The sequence below is a fragment of the Oncorhynchus tshawytscha genome, unplaced genomic scaffold (assembly GCF_018296145.1).
Source record: "Oncorhynchus tshawytscha isolate Ot180627B unplaced genomic scaffold, Otsh_v2.0 Un_contig_4572_pilon_pilon, whole genome shotgun sequence".
NCBI lineage: Eukaryota > Metazoa > Chordata > Actinopteri > Salmoniformes > Salmonidae > Oncorhynchus > Oncorhynchus tshawytscha.
The window spans coordinates 273,650-290,099 of NW_024609806.1; the positions used below are offsets into that span (position 1 = coordinate 273,650).

Consider the following 16,450-nt stretch of genomic DNA (forward strand, 5'->3'; position numbering starts at 1 on the left):
GTTGGTCCAACAGAGATCTTATTCAATTAAGTGTTCTTTATGTAATTCTAGGGGGCCCAATGTTGTCCATGGATAACACTAGCTAGGTACACACACACGGTGTACATGTTATCTGCACCAAAACACACCCTAGTACCTTCGCCCCATCTTCCCATCTGAGGTCCTGCGGCCTGTGTGTGCAGAATGGTGAAAGTAGACAGTGGGTCTGGTCAGAGGAGTTGGGCTGTGTGGATGGACATAGCGGCAAGAGTACAACGCTCCTTCTAACACACTCATGAACGCATGCAAACACGCACGCACACACACAGTGTTCACACACACACGGTGTTCACACACACACACACAGTTCACACACACACACGTCAAAGCCGTGCTGGGGTAATGGCTGACAGATGCACCACCAGTCTCAGTAGGAAACCTTCACTGCCATGATTCGCTCCGTCCTCTAATAAATCCTATAGGCTAGGCTACAGGTCTCTTAACGCTTGCCTTTATGTTCATTCAGAGTAGGCGAAAGTGTTAATCAGACACTCTTATCCAGAGTGACTTACAGACAGTACATTCAACTAGGCCTATGTTGTTAAGTAGGGAAAAACAAACACATATCCCAGTTACTCAAGTCGACTCTTCTACGACCCATATTCAGCTGCGGAGCCGTCACATTCAGCTGCGGAGCCGTCACATTCAGCTGCGGAGCCGTCACATTCAGCTGCGGAGCCGTCACATTCAGCTGCGGAGCCGTCACATTCAGCTGCGGAGCCGTCACATTCAGCTGTGGAGCCGTCACATTCAGCTGTGGAGCTGAAACCAAACATTGCACATCACTGTAGATGTGAAATGAGGCTGGCCATGCAGCCTGAAGCTGTAAATTAACACCACCTCTCCATTAAAAGAGAATAGAGATGATATTACCACTCTATCATTATTCAACAAAATGGCGCCGGAAGAAATGGCAGCAGTTTTACGGGCGGCCAACCAATCGTGCCATTATGTGGTTCTTTTCCGAGTTATTTTGTACATAATGTTTCTGCAACCGTATCTTACAGCAAAAAAGATCTTCTGGATATCAGGACAGAGATCACTCACCTCGGATTAGACACAGAGCTTCTGGATATCAGGACAGAGATCACTCACCTCAGATTAGACAAAGAGCTTCTGGATATCAGGACAGAGATCACTCACCTCGGATTAGACACAGATCTTCTGGATATCAGGACAGCGATCACTCACCTCAGATTAGACACAGAGCTTCTGGATATCAGGACAGAGATCACTCACCTCGGATTAGACAAAGAGCTTCTGGATATCAGGACAGAGATCACTCACCTCAGATTAGACAAAGATCTTCTGGATATCAGGACAGCGATCACTCACCTCGGATTAGACAAAGAGCTTCTGGATATCAGGACAGCGATCACTCACCTCGGATTAGACAAAGAGCTTCTGGATATCAGGACAGCGATCACTCACCTCGGATTAGACAAAGATCTTCTGGATATCAGGACAGAGATCACTCACCTCGGATTAGACAAAGATCTTCTGGATATCAGGAAAGAGATCGCTGACCTCGGATTAGACAAAGATCTTCTGGATATCAGGACAGAGATCACTGACCTCAGATTAGACAAAGATCTTCTGGATATCAGGACTGCGATCACTCACCTCGGATTAGACAAAGAGCTTCTGGATATCAGGACAGCGATCACTCACCTCGGATTAGACACAGAGCTTCTGGATATCAGGACAGCGATCACTGACCTCGGATTAGACACAGATCTTCTGGATATCAGGACAGAGATCACTCACCTCGGATTAGACAAAGAGCTTCTGGATATCAGGACAGCGATCACACACCTCGGATTAGACACAGAGCTTCTGGATATCAGGACAGAGATCACTGACCTCAGATTAGACACAGATCTTCTGGATATCAGGACAGAGATCACTCACCTCAGATTAGACAAAGAGCTTCTGGATATCAGGACAGAGATCACTCACCTCGGATTAGACAAAGAGCTTCTGGATATCAGGACAGCGATCACTCACCTCGGATTAGACAAAGATTTTTTATACAACAAAGATGACGCACAAGACATTCTCCAAACACACCACAGAACCGACATCCCCGTTATTTGCAAGAGGAAGCGACGCAGGTACAGAGGACAAAGAGCCGGATGCCTGGTCAGGACCCAGAGAAGGTGACTGGGAAAGCTGCCGTTACCGTCAATACTACTCGCCAATGTGCAATCATTGGACAATAAACTAGAAGAGGTACAATCACGAATATCCTACCAACGGGACATCAAAAACTGTAATATCCTATGTTTCACGGAATCGTGGCTGAATGACGATATGGATATTTAGCTAGCGGGATATACGCTGCACCGGCAAGATATAACAGCACACTCTGGTAAGACGGTGGGGGGGGGATATTTGTAAACAACAGCTGGTGCACGAAATCTAAGGAAGTCTCTAGAGTTTGCTCGCCTGAAGTAGAGTATATTGTGATAAATTGCAGGCCACACTACTTGCCTAGAGAGTTAACAGATATACTTTTCGTGGCTGTTTATTTACTACCACAGACAGATGCTGGCACTAACACCGCACTCAGTCAGCTGTATAAGGAAATAAGAAAACAGAAAACCACTCACCCAGAGGTGGCGCTCCTAGTGGCCGGAGACTAATGCAGGGAAACTTAAAATCAGTTCTACCAAATTTCTATCAACATGTTAAATGTGCAACCAGAGGGGGAAAAATGTAGATCACCTGTACTCCACACACAGAGACACGTACAAAGCTCTCCTTCGCCCTCCATTTGGTAAATCTGACCACAACTCTATCCTCCTGATTCCTGCTTACAAGCAAAAATTAAAGCAGGGAGGACCAGTGACTCGGTCTATAAAAAAAGTGGTCTGATGAAGCAGATGCTAAACTACAGGACTGTTTTGGTATCACAGACTGGAACATGTTCCGGGATTCTTCCGATAGCATTGAGGAGTACACCACATTAGTCACTGGCTTTATCAATCAATAAGTGCATCGAGGACGTCGTCCCCACAGTGACTGTACGTACATACCCCAACCAGAAGCCATGGATTACAGGCAACATTCGCACTGAGCTAAAGGGTAGAGCTGCCACTTTCAAGGTGCGGGACTCTAACCCGGAAGCTTACAAGAAATCCTGCTATGCCCTGCGACAAACCATCAAACATGCAAAGCGTCAATACAGGGCTAAGATTGAATCATACTACACCGGCTCCGACGCTCGTCTTATATGGCAGGGCTTGCAAACTATTACAGACTACAAAGGGAAGCACAGCTGCAAGCTGCCCAGTGACACGAGCCTACCAGACGAGCTAAATCACTTCTATGCTCGCTACGAGGCAAGCGCTACGAGGCAAGCAACACTGAGGCATGCATGAGAGCATCAGCTGTTCCGGACGGCTGTGTGATCACCCTCTCCGTAGCCGAGTAAGACCTTTAAACAGGTCAACATACACAAGGCTGCCGGGGCAGATGGATTACCAGGACGTGTGCTCCGGGCATGTGCTGACCAACAGGCAGGTGTCTTCACTGACATTTTCAACATGTCCCTGATTGAGTCTGTAATACCAACATGTTTCAAGCAGACCACCATAGACCCTGTGCCCAAGAACACAAATGACTACTGGCCTAAAGGACTACTGACAGTTTTTACTACCACTATTCATTCACTACCACTATAGTACCACTACCGCTATTAATTTACTACCACTTGGTCTTTACACCAGTGAGACCTGAACCAGAGTCTGACCCAGCCAGCCACAGAGGAGAACACCCTAGTGGTAGCAAGGGAGAGTAGACTTAATAATAATAACCTACTTAATAATACAAATAATTCATTTGATTTGTTAATTGCATTTATCACCAGGAGAACTCTGGGCCCTACTAATTATCTATTAATAATTATAATACATGGGTTTTATATAGCGTAGTTATCTATTAATAATTAAAATACATGGGTTTTATATAGCGTAGTTATTTATTCATAATTATAATACATGGGTTTTATATAGCGTATTTCAAGGACCCAAAAATGATTTTACTCACCCTATTACTCCAGGCCCAGAGTTGTTCCTGGTCAGGTCATATGGTCAACCAGGGAAGACTCCTGTCACTAGGTTGACTATGAATACAGATGCAACCCAAATGGAACCCAGTTCTCTATAAAATACACTGTAGAAACTGTATCTAAATGCTGAGAAGAGACATTTTACTCCTACTCTTATGGCTAAACATAAAAACTATGAAGCCTCTTTACTCATAAGAGTCCCACCTGGTCGATAGATATTTAGCATACTTCATGTCCTAAACAGTTAAGAGTTACCAGCAGTCTTGTTGATAGAATAAAGACAGTCAGTGGTCCCCACAACCATGGACAGGCAATTGCTTTGGAGCTGTTGAAATAATGGTTTTGATATTTGGGGCGGCAGGTGGCCTAGTGGTTAGAGCATTGGGCCAGTAACTGAAAAGTTGCATTATCGAATCTCCGAGCTGACAAGGTAAAAAAAAAGTAATTCTGCTCCTGGACAAGGCAGTTAAACCCACTGTTCCTCGGAAGGCCAGCATTGTAAATAAGAATTTGTTCTTAACTAACTTGCCTAGTTAAAAAAAGGTTCAATTTAAAACATTTAAAAATATTTCCGTACAATGAATCCAGAGATAATCTAGACCTACTACATGCAACAACATACATTATAATGATCAAACTGTCGTGAATACCAAGTTCTGAGTTGATTTTACTGCTGGCTCAGAGCTAGTCTGGGCAGTGTCTTAACATCATCCTAAAACCTACTCTGAGCTGGGAGTTTTTTTAGTCTTAAAACAGGTTGTAACAGGATTCCTAGGACCTTTTCTGAGATGCTTTGTGGATACGGGCCCAGAGCTCTATGGGCCCTGGTCAAAAGGAAGTGCACTTCACAGAAAATAGGGTGCCAATTGGGATGCATCCCCTTTTTTGGGCATTAGACCTACACTAGTGCGTGGCAGTGGTAGTGTTTGCTTGTGGTCTCCCACCAGGTAATGTGTTGTAGTGGTCCAAACATCAACCTCAGCAGTCTGGAGGGAGGCAGGTAGGGTTTCTCTCAGAGCTCCACCACTGAGTGTTTCATTAAGTGTTATTTACCCCTGTGAAAAGGGCATACCTCCTCTCCCACACGCTCAGAGACATGAAGCTAGAAAGACACATTAATGACTGCCTTATTCCCCTCCTGCCAAAAGCTGGGAGAGTGGATTATATGGGGTAGGGTGGGTGGATGTGGGGTAGGGTGTGTCGTGTCTTTGACTATGCCGGATTAAGTGATATGACATGCTATTCTATGAAATAATTTCTCAGTAATTAATATTACCTGATTGAGCTAATCATGTAAATGTAATTAACTAGAGTCGGGCACCACAAAATAATATTTATAGAGTGGTTATCTTCCGAATAAACTCTTGAAGACCTAGTAATATTTTACATCAATAGCAGTCAATATTAATCGTCATCTTAATTCAGTCTCATCTGAAAGTTGTAAATTCTTGGTTATCTGCACGAACCCTGGCTAACAAGTTGAACCAGCAATACAAAATTGGGTTTAATTATTTATTTACTAAATACCTAACTAATCACACAGAATTACACATACACATAATTAAATCATAACTTCATTACAAATTACGTCATAAAGGAAAACGTCCCTAGCGGGCGGAACAGATATGACAGCTTGTTACACAAAAGAAAAGGGGCTGGGTTTGAGTGAAAGAGCGGGAAGACTGAGGAACAAAGGGTGAAGCTGTGCTATCGTAAATACATTATCTTATGCATTCTAAATTACCGCCCATTTGGAAAAGGAAAATGCAATAAATATTTACTCTGAGCTGCGCTTCGGTAGGTTGGTGGTAGATGGAAGGCCGTGTTGCCCAACCGAGTCCTTCGTCCTTTGAAGAATGTCTCTGCTGGTAAATGGAATACGTTGTAGTAATGTCGTTGTGTGGTAGACGGGATACTCTGTCTGTTCCTTCCTAACCCTCATTTGCAGCGGCTGTTGCTAACTCAACGGCTAGGAGGTATCACTTCTGTAGTGAATAAGAGTTCAAAGTTCATACCATTCGCAACCAAAGCTCACGCTGATGTTGGCTTCATTCTGTGGTTATTATCTGAACCATTCTGACATCGGACCGTCGTCCTCACGTCCTCGGAACAGGAGGTTATATTGTCGTCAAGGGCTTATGTAGGAAGGGAGAGGAGGGCGTGTTTGAAAAGTTTTATAGCCCATGTCCCTTCACAGGGGCGGGCCACTGATTGAGCAGAGCCCTATCTTATGAAAACCCAAATTTCACATTTTAGAAGCTAAAATCACATTTCATTTCATCCCATCACAAATCATTATATATTCAAACATTTAAATTGAAAAACAATTCCATGTGAATCTGATAACTCTGATGTGTAGACTTTCCACTGTAGAGTTTGTCATCTTATCATTGATGAGAATGTCTCAGATGACAACCGAACTGACATCATATTCATTAAGTACCACCGCATATGTTCAGTTGTTCGGATTACCAGAATATAGTTCATTTCCCACCACCTTCTGATGGGGGGAAATGTTATCCAAGGGGTTTGCAAATGTAACATCAGTAGGGTAGAGAGAGGAAAAAGGGGGAAGAGGTATTTATGACTGTCATAAACCTAACCCCCAGGCCAACCTCATGACAGGTGGGTGTATGTGGGGTAGGGTGGGTGTATATGGGTGTATATGTGCCTGTGTGAGGAAATCCTGTCTAAGAGGCCTAATGATCAGTACACAGGAGCAGAGTCATGGAGTCCTCGAAGATGCCTAATGATCAGAAACTTAAACGTTTTACCTCTCTGTTTATCTCTGTTGCAGATAACCATGCCCCATATAAGAGATTAAGGGTAAAGGACAGATCTACCCATGGTTCACGCATCAATTGTCTTAAAGATTTAATGAAAGAAAGTTAGCTTGGGCTAAGGCTAGATTGACTGATTCTACCTCTGACTGGCAGTCCTTTAGACATTTCAGAAATAGATGTCTTACTCTGGTTAGAAACACAACGTCAACATACTTATTGAATTGTGTATCTGTGAGTGGTGGAAATCCAGATAAATTCTGGAAAGTGGTCAAATCAACAACAATAAAAACAACAAAAATCCACTTCCTCAGTGCCCCAGCAGGTTAAGACAGCCTCTGGTCCCATAACAGACAGACATTTGTGGTGCTTTTAATAAGCATTTTGCCTCAGCTGGCCATCTGTTTGAAAGAATGGTTTCTGGAAATCTCTCAAGTTCCACTAGATGGAGTCCTTTATTCACCTCTAAAAACAGATAGAATAGAATGATGGACGTCCATGATGTATTAAGTGCCTTGCAAAAAGTATGTGTCCAACAATCCACTGGTGCAGATTCGCTTGATCCCTTTCTACTACAGCTTCTGGGGCTATCCCTAAGATCTGGAAGGCAGCATGTCCTTCCCCTTTACAAAGGCGGGGATCCTTCTGACCTGGATACCTACCGCCCAGTTTCTAAACTATATTGCCTTGCAAAAATATTACAATCACTGGCAAATTCTCAGCTAAGAACTTTCTTAACTTCAAATTCTATTCTTAATGTGTACCAGTCTGGTTTTAGACCTAGACATAGCACAGTTTCAGCAGCTGCGCTTGTCTTAAATGATATATTAAATTGCTTAGATAATAGGAATCACTACGCTGCCATATTTATAGACCTGTCCAAGGCCTTCGATACTATCAACCATCGCCTACTCATTCAAAAGGTTGTCTGAAATGGGCCTCGACCAGGCGTCTTGGAAGTGGTTTTGTTAAGTTTACATACACTTAGGTTGGAGTCATTAAAACTTGTTTTTTAACCACTCCACACATTTCTTATTAACAAACTATAGTTTTGGCAAGTCGGTGAGGACATCTACTTTGTGCATGACACAAGTCATTTTCCCAACCATTGTTTACAGACAGATTATTTCACTTATTCACTATATCACAATTCCAGTGGGTCAGAAGTTTACATACACTAAAGTGACTGACTAAACAGCTTGGAGAATTCCAGAAAATGATGTCATGGCTTTAGAAGCTTCTGATAGGCTAATTGACATCCTTTGAATCAATTGGAGGTGTACCTGTGGATGTAGTTCAAGGCCTACCTTCAAACTCAGTGCCTCTTTGCTTGACATTATGGGAAAATCAAAAGAAATCAGCCAAGACCTCAGAAAAAAATTGTAGACCTCCACAAGCCTGGTTCAACCTTGGGAGCAATTTCCAAATGCCTGAACGTACCACGTTCATCTGTACAAACAATAGTACGCAAGTATAAACACCATGGGACCATGCAGCCATCATGCCGCTCAGGAAAGAGACGCGTTCTGTCTCCTAGAGATGAACGTACTTTGGTGCGAAAAGTGCAAATCAATCCCAGAACAACAACAAAGGTACTTGTGAAGATGCTGGAGGAAACAGGTACAAAGGTATGTATATCTACAGTGAAACGAGTCCTATATCGACATAACCTGAAAGGCCACTCAGCATGGAAGAAGCCACTGCTCCAAAACCGCCATAAAAAAAGCCAGACTACGGTTTGGAACTGCACATGGGGTCAAATATCGTACCAAATATCTTTTTGGATGTCCTCTGGTCTGATGAAACAAAAATAGGACTGTTTGGCCATAATAACCATTGTATGGTTGCAGGAAAAAGGGGGAGGCTTCCAAGCCGAAGAACACCATCCCAACCGTGAAGTAAGGGGGTGGCAGCATCATGTTGTGGAGGTGCTTTTCTGCAGGAGGGACTGGTGCACTTCACAAAATAGATGGCATCATGAGGGAGGAAAATTGTGTGGATATATTGAAGCAACATCTCAAGACATCAGTCAGGAAGTTAAAGCTTGGTCGCAAATGATTCTTCCAAATGGACAATGACCCCAAGCATACTAACAAAGTTGTGGCAAAATGGCTTAAGGACAACAAAGTCAAGGTATTGGAGTGGCCATCACAAAGCCCTGACCTCAATCCTATAGAAAATGTGTGGGCAGAACTTAAAAAGCGTGTACAAGCTTTTTAAGGCCTACAAACCTGACTCAGTTACACCAGCTCTGTCAGGAGGAATGGGCCAAAATTCATTAAACTTATTGTGGGAAGCTTGTGGAAGGCTACCCGAAACATTTGACCTAAGTAAAAAAAAATGTAAAGGCAATGCGACCAAATACTATTTGAGTGTATGTAAACTTCTGAGTTTAAATGTATTTGGCTCAGGTGTATGTAAACTTCTGACTTCAACTGTATCTGTCAGATAGGACACTACGTGCTTTCTGATGGTGTCAAGTCCAGTTACTTTGAAATTGCTAAAGGTGCCCTGACGGGGGTCGATTTCGGGACCTGTCCTCTTCACTATTTATATAAATAATATTGGTCTATCTGCAAAAACCTGTAACATTCATTTGTGTGCAGATGACACTTATGTAAGCTTTTGCCTCTACGGCTGACCAGGCTGTTGGAGCTGCAGTCTGATTTTGTCACCTAGCAGAAAGTCCTTGCTGACTTAGAATGGTACTTCATGCAGTAAAAACTAAATGATGTTTTCTAATTCTCATAGAAATACTTCAGATGCAGTCTACCGTGGCATCCTTCACTTTATCACAGGTGACACCATTCATGGGAGTGTAGCAGCCACTAATCTTAAACCATTGGATGTCGTCAGTCTACCGTAGCATCCTTCACTTTATCACAGGTGACACCATTCATGGGAGTGTAGCAGCCACTAATCTTAAACCATTGGATGTCGTCAGTCTACCGTAGCATCCTTCACTTTATCACAGGTGACACCATTCATGGGAGTGTAGCAGCCACTAATCTTAAACCATTGGATGTCGTCAGTCTACCGTAGCATCCTTCACTTTATCACAGGTGACACCATTCATGGGAGTGTAGCAGCCACTAATCTTAAACCATTGGATGTAGCAGCCACTAATCTTAAACCAGTCTAGTCCGTAGCATCCTTCACTTTATCACAGGTGACACCATTCATGGGAGTGTAGCAGCCACTAATCTTAAACCATTGGATGTCGTCAGTCTACCGTAGCATCCTTCACTTTATCACAGGTGACACCATTCATGGGAGTGTAGCAGCCACTAATCTTAAACCATTGGATGTCGTCAGTCTACCGTAGCATCCTTCACTTTATCACAGGTGACAGTTTTAATATGCATCACTGCATCCTGTATCAAAAGGTTGGCTGCTCCTCCTTAAAGTCCTGTACATCACTTCATTACTCTCTTTCTGTTGACAAAGCTCTACTATACAAGCTTCCGACTTACCTAACTTCGTTGTTAACGTATAAAAACATGATTCCAAACCCGCTCACAGGATTGGTTAACTCTTGAGATTCCTATGCCGAACTAGGCAAATCCACTTTTAGTTTTAATGAGCAACATTTTTGGAATCACTTACAAAATTCATTACATTTGGATTCCCTGGTGCCACTAGTCATTTTAAAACCCTGATGATAAAGAGTTCACCGAGGTGTGCAATTGTTTTGATTGACTAATAATTTGTTTATGATGCCTGTGATGTTTGTGATGTTCTAACGTAATGTACTGGTTATTCTATATTTTATTTGATGTCAGAGCACCACTACAAATGAGACCGTGGTCTCAATGGGGCTCCCATGATTAAATACAAGTGAATAATGATAATGAGCAGCACAAGGAGCAGAGAGCAGAGTAATGGAGGGCTGCTCACCGACCACTCTATTAGCCCTGGATCAATCCACTCACACACACTGTAAATCACACACACCTCAGCTGGCGTGAGTGTGTGTCCGTGTGTCTGGTAGGGGGCCAGCTAGAGGGGCCAACTTCCCAGAGACCCAACCAACCGCTCCATTGTAGGGCCACCTGCGCAGAGACCTCCATGGCCCCCTCTGATCCCACACCCCCCTGACGGACCACCAGGACCAGGGTGTGGACCCCCCCACATTAGGACCAGGGTGTGGACCCCCCCACATTAGGATCAGGGTATGGACCTCGATTAGGACCAGGGTGTCTCCTGGAGAGGAGAGAGGGCTAAACCATCCACACAGGTGGTCCACAGTGGTGGTCTGTCTGTCGGTCTTTTGGTTCTAGGGTGTATTGGTTTTGTTAAAGTCACCTGGTGCTGTGAGAAAGACAACACCCTCCCTCCTCGAGCCAGTGACTGGCAAGCAGGTACAGGAAGAAAACTTTAAATCAGTGAACACAACTGAACAAAGTGACTCAATTAGTTGTGGCTTTTAACAAACTCACTGACAGGCCTGTAAAAGGTAGTAAGGTGAGACTGAAAACATCCCAGCAGCATCAGTAAGAGGCAGACATGACGTAACGGCCGGATTCTAGTTAGGCCAGATAGTTAGAGACCCCTCACTATGTCCAGACTCCAGACTGCATGGGCCTGCCAACCACAGGACGGACGGTGATCAAAATCATCACACAACACGCCTTCCTGAGGCAAGACAGGAAGTGACGCCCCCTGTACCCCTTCATTACCCCCCACCATTTATTTCCACCAACCAGCCAGTCAGTCACCTATCCCAGCAGCCCCTTCCCCCTCAGCCCAGCGCACTGTTGGACAGCGTGGAGTGGCAAGGTTCATGGTGACATGTTTATTGTGGGTCTGAGCAGTGGGGGACACTGGCCAGAGTCCTGGTACCACTTCCACAGAGGAAATTAAACCACAGAGTCAAACTGCACTTCACTGGTTGGTAGCCTGTAATCTGCTGCTACTGCAGAGACTTAAATAACACGGCTGATTGTACAATGACTGAACCTCAGATGTGAAACTTGACTGAAAACACATAGGCAATGCACGCACACAGGCACACACTCACATGTACATACAGGCATTGACACACACACACACACACACACTCAACCCAAAACCAGATCCCCTAGTGAATGTGTAATATCAACACAGCCTGCAGGCTATCTACTACAGCTCCACTACAGTATAAAGACAGGTCTGTTATAGAGTCAGAGTTAGTTATCTACTACAACTCCACTACAGTATAAAGACTGTTATAGAGTCAGAGTTAGTCACCTCCTGACTGAGACCAGCAATGAGGCCCAGAGCAGTGACTGACTGGACTGGTGTCAGCCAGTGTGTGTGTTACTGGTAGGGGTGACTAACTGACTGACTAAACTGTCTGCAGCACAAGTGTCAGCCGGGGGAGGGGCAGTAAATGTAATTAGGTCCACCAGGTGCAGAGATCGGGCGCCAGTTACTGCTTCCCAAATGTATTATTTCCGCTCAGCAGATTTTGGGGGGTGCATTCCTCGAGCCCCTAAATGAGCCCCCTGTGCAGAGAGCAGCTACAAACACACCCATTGTTAGAGCAGACAGACAGACAGGGAGGCAGACAGAGAAACAAACAGGGAGGCAGACAAACAGGGAGGCAGACAAACAGGGATGCAGACAGACAAACAGGGAGACAGATAGTGAGGCAGCCAGACAGACAGAGGAAGGCAGACAGACAGACCGACAGACAGACCGACAGGGAGGCAGGCAGACAAAAGGCAGACAGATTGTCTGGGGCTCACCTCCATCCCTGCCAGCCTGAGACACAGCCAGGGCTACATAACCGAGGATAAGGCTCTCTCTCTCTCTCTGGTCCTACACTGACCTGTCTCCCATAGAACACACAGAGATATCTGAGCTGGGACAAACTAAACCCACCATTGGTCAGTTTAACCACTACTAGACCACTACAGGACCATTGGGGCGCTTACATTAACATGGTGGTTGGGCTGAAATTGGCCTTAAAGCTCCTGTTATTCCCCAGTCAGTTTTAGAGAGCCAGTCCAGGGGTAAGTCCAAAATGGCACCCTATTCCCTATATAGTGCAGGGCCCTAGTAGTGCACTATATAGGGAATAGGGTGCCATTCAGTATTTAGTTCAGGATCCATTAGCACCTGTTGTGATAAACCCTGCTGAGGGTTGAAAGGGGTTAATGGACTTAGTGGACCGGCCAATATTCACATTAGCGGCTTAAGTCTGTTTTCATATCAGAGTGGAAATATAGAGTTTGTAATTCGGGGAAACGTAGGCAGAACCACTAAACAGAGTCCCGTGAAGCCACACCACCTTGCAACATATTCACTGGAAATGGTGTTGAAGTTGTAATAGACCTCAGCATTTATGGGCGGTGGTAGCCTCGAGGTTAGAGAGATGGGCCAGTAAGGGTTGACGGTTTGTATCCCAGGGCTGATGGGAGAATATCTGGTTGTCAGGCTGTGTGTCCTCAAAACACTTGAAAAGTACTGCAATTAGGACAATGGTACATTTCTTTACACGCTCTATGAGCAGGAAACAACAGTAACTTTCTTTACACGCTCTATGAGCAGGAAACAACAGTAACTTTCTTTACACGCTCTATGAGCAGGAAACAACAGTAACTTTCTTTACACTCTATGAGCAGGAAACAACAGCATCTCTCTTACACCCTCTATGAGCAGGAAACAACAGTAACTTTCTTTACACACTCTATGAGCAGGAAACAACAGTAATGAGCAGGAAACAACAGCACTTTCTTTCTTGAGCAGGAAACAGTAACTTTCTTTACCCTCTATGAGCAGGAAACAGTAACTTTCTTTACACGCTCTATGAGCAGAAAAACAGTAACTTTCTTTACATGCTCTATGAGCAGGAAACAGTAACTTTCTTTACACATGAGCAGGCTCTATGAGCAGGAAACAACAGTAACTTTCTTTACACGCTCTATGAGCAGGAAACAACAGTAACTCTTCTTTGAGCAGGAAACAACAGTAACTTTGCTCTATGAGCAGGAAACAACAGTAACTTTCTTTACACGCTCTATGAGCAGGAAACAACAGTAACTTTCTTTACACGCTCTATGAGCAGGAAACAACAGTAACTTTCTTTACACCCTCTATGAGCAGGAAACAACAGTAACTTTCTTTACACACTCTATGAGCAGGAAACAACAGTAACTTTCTTTACACGCTCTATGAGCAGGAAACAACAGTAACTTTCTTTACACCCTCTATGAGCAGGAAACAACAGTAACTTTCTTTGAGCAGGAAACAACAGTAACTCTTTACACCCTCTATGAGCAGGAGCATGAGCAGGAAAACAGTAACTTTCTTTCTCTATGAGCAGGAAACAACAGCAACTCTCTTACACCCTCTATGAGCAGGAAACACAGTAACTTTCTTTACACACTCTATGAGCAGGAAAAACAGTAACTTTCTTTACACACACTGAGCAGGAAACAACAGTAACTTTCTTTACACACTCTGAGCAGGAAACAACAGTAACTTTCTTTACACACTCTGAGCAGGGAAAAACAGTAACTTTCTTTACACACACTGAGCGGGAAACAGTAACTTTCTTTACACGCTCTATGAGCAGGAAACAACAGTAACTTTGAGCAGGAAACAACAGTAACTTTCTACTCTTACACACTCTGAGCAGGAAACAGTAACTTTCTTTACAGTGAGCAGGAAACAACAGTAACTTTCTTTACACGCTCTATGAGCAGGAAACAACAGAAACAACAGTAACTTTCTTTACACGCTCTATGAGCAGGAAACAACAGTAACTTTCTTTCTCTTGAGCAGGAAACAACAGTAACTTTCTTTACACCTCTATGAGCAGGAAACAACAGCATCTTTACACGCTCTATGAGCAGGAAACAACAGTAACTTTCTTTACACGCTCTATGAGCAGGAAACAACAGTAACTTTCTTTACATGCTCTATGAGCAGGAAACAACAGTAACTTTCTTTACACGCTCTATGAGCAGGAAACAACAGTAACTTTCTTTACATGCTCTATGAGCAGGAAACAGTAACTTTCTTTACACGCTCTATGAGCAGGAAAAACAGTAACTTTCTTTACACGCTCTATGAGCAGGAAACAACAGTAACTTTCTTTTCTTTGAGCAGGAAACACAGTAACTTTCTTTACTCTATGAGCGAAAAACAGTAACTTTCTTTACACGCTCTGAGCAGGAAACAGTAACTTTCTTTACACACTCTTGAGCAGGAAAAACAGTAACTTTCTTTACACTGAGCGGGAAACAGTAACTTTCTTTACACACTGAGCGGGAAACAGTAACTTTCTTTACACACTGAGCGGGAAACAGTAACTTTCTTTACACGCTCTGAGCAGGAAACAACAGTAACTTTCTTTACACGCTCTGAGCAGGAAAAACAGTAACTTTCTTTACACACTCTATGAGCAGGAAACAACAGTAACTTTCTTTACACACTGAGCAGGAAACAGTAACTTTCTTTACACACTGAGCGGGAAACAGTAACTTTCTTTACACACTGAGCGGGAAACAGTAACTTTCTTTACACACTGAGCAGGAAACAGTAACTTTCTTTACACACTGAGCGGGAAACAGTAACTTTCTTTACACACTGAGCGGGAAACAGTAACTTTCTTTACACACTGAGCGGGAAACAGTAACTTTCTTTACACGCTCTATGAGCAGGAAACAACAGTAGATATATCCAGTCACATGATGCTTGTGAAAAGCATCACCTCTTTAGGGGCACCAGGGGAGGGCTGTATGTATCTAGCGTATCAGCGTAGAAGTGCTGATCTAGGATTGTGTCCTCCATGTCCATGTACTCTTATTCATTGTGATCTAAAATGCTAAACTGATCTTGGATCAGCTCTCCCACCGAGATGCTTGATCCATACAGCTCTTTCAAATGGGTGGCAGGAAGTGTAGCAGTTAGAGTGTTGGGCCAGTAACTGAAATGTCACTAGTTCGAATTCCAGAGCCAACCAAGTGTAAAAATCTGTCGATGTGCCCTTGAGCGAGGCACTGAACCCTAAATTGCTCCAGTTGATAATGGCCGACCCTAGCTGCGACCACAGGGTGTCTCAGGGGGAGTTGGGATATGCCAAAAACACATTTCCAAATCACACATTTGTATAATACACACTTGAAATAGGACAAATAAGCACCCACTGTTTTAGCACAGGGGCCTCTCATCAACGACCCACCGCTGCCCCCTACTGCTCACAACCCCAAACAGGAGGCTCCCGGCTGGAACATGGAATGAAAATATGTGGACAAGAATGCCTTGTGAGCTTGTTTTCCAGGCCCCTTCCCTAATTATACAGCAGAATGTGTTTGAGAGCAGCAGGCCACCAGATGAGGAGGAAGAAACGCCAAATCAAGCACCCTCATTGTAATCCGCTTGGCAGGATGCGGCAGATTTCGCACTCCTGTGAGGCGAAGGCGGGCACAGGGCAGCAGACCTAAGAGAGGGATCAGTGTGTGTGTGTGTGTTGAGAGGCAGGGGAGCTGCAGAGTTTTTCCACTCTGGGCAGTACTAATTGGCTCGTTATTCCCCAATAAGTCGTTGGAAGTGTTGGGAGCCCCCCTCC

General features: G+C 44.1%; 1 protein-coding gene across 2 annotated transcripts in view; it reads right to left on the reverse strand.

Annotated features, from left to right (window-relative positions):
• jazf1b (JAZF zinc finger 1b) overlaps window positions 1-16,450 on the reverse strand; it is a 45,319-nt gene that overhangs the window by 18,583 nt on the left and 10,286 nt on the right. The window contains exon 2 of one of the 2 annotated variants that reach the window (XM_042318488.1): window positions 137-801. The exons of the other annotated variant lie outside the window; for it this stretch is intronic. Within the exon in view, the coding sequence (XP_042174422.1) occupies window positions 137-155 (19 nt within the window). The 5' untranslated portion in view covers window positions 156-801. The remainder of the gene's footprint in view (window positions 1-136; window positions 802-16,450) is intronic. 2 annotated transcript variants of the gene reach the window in all.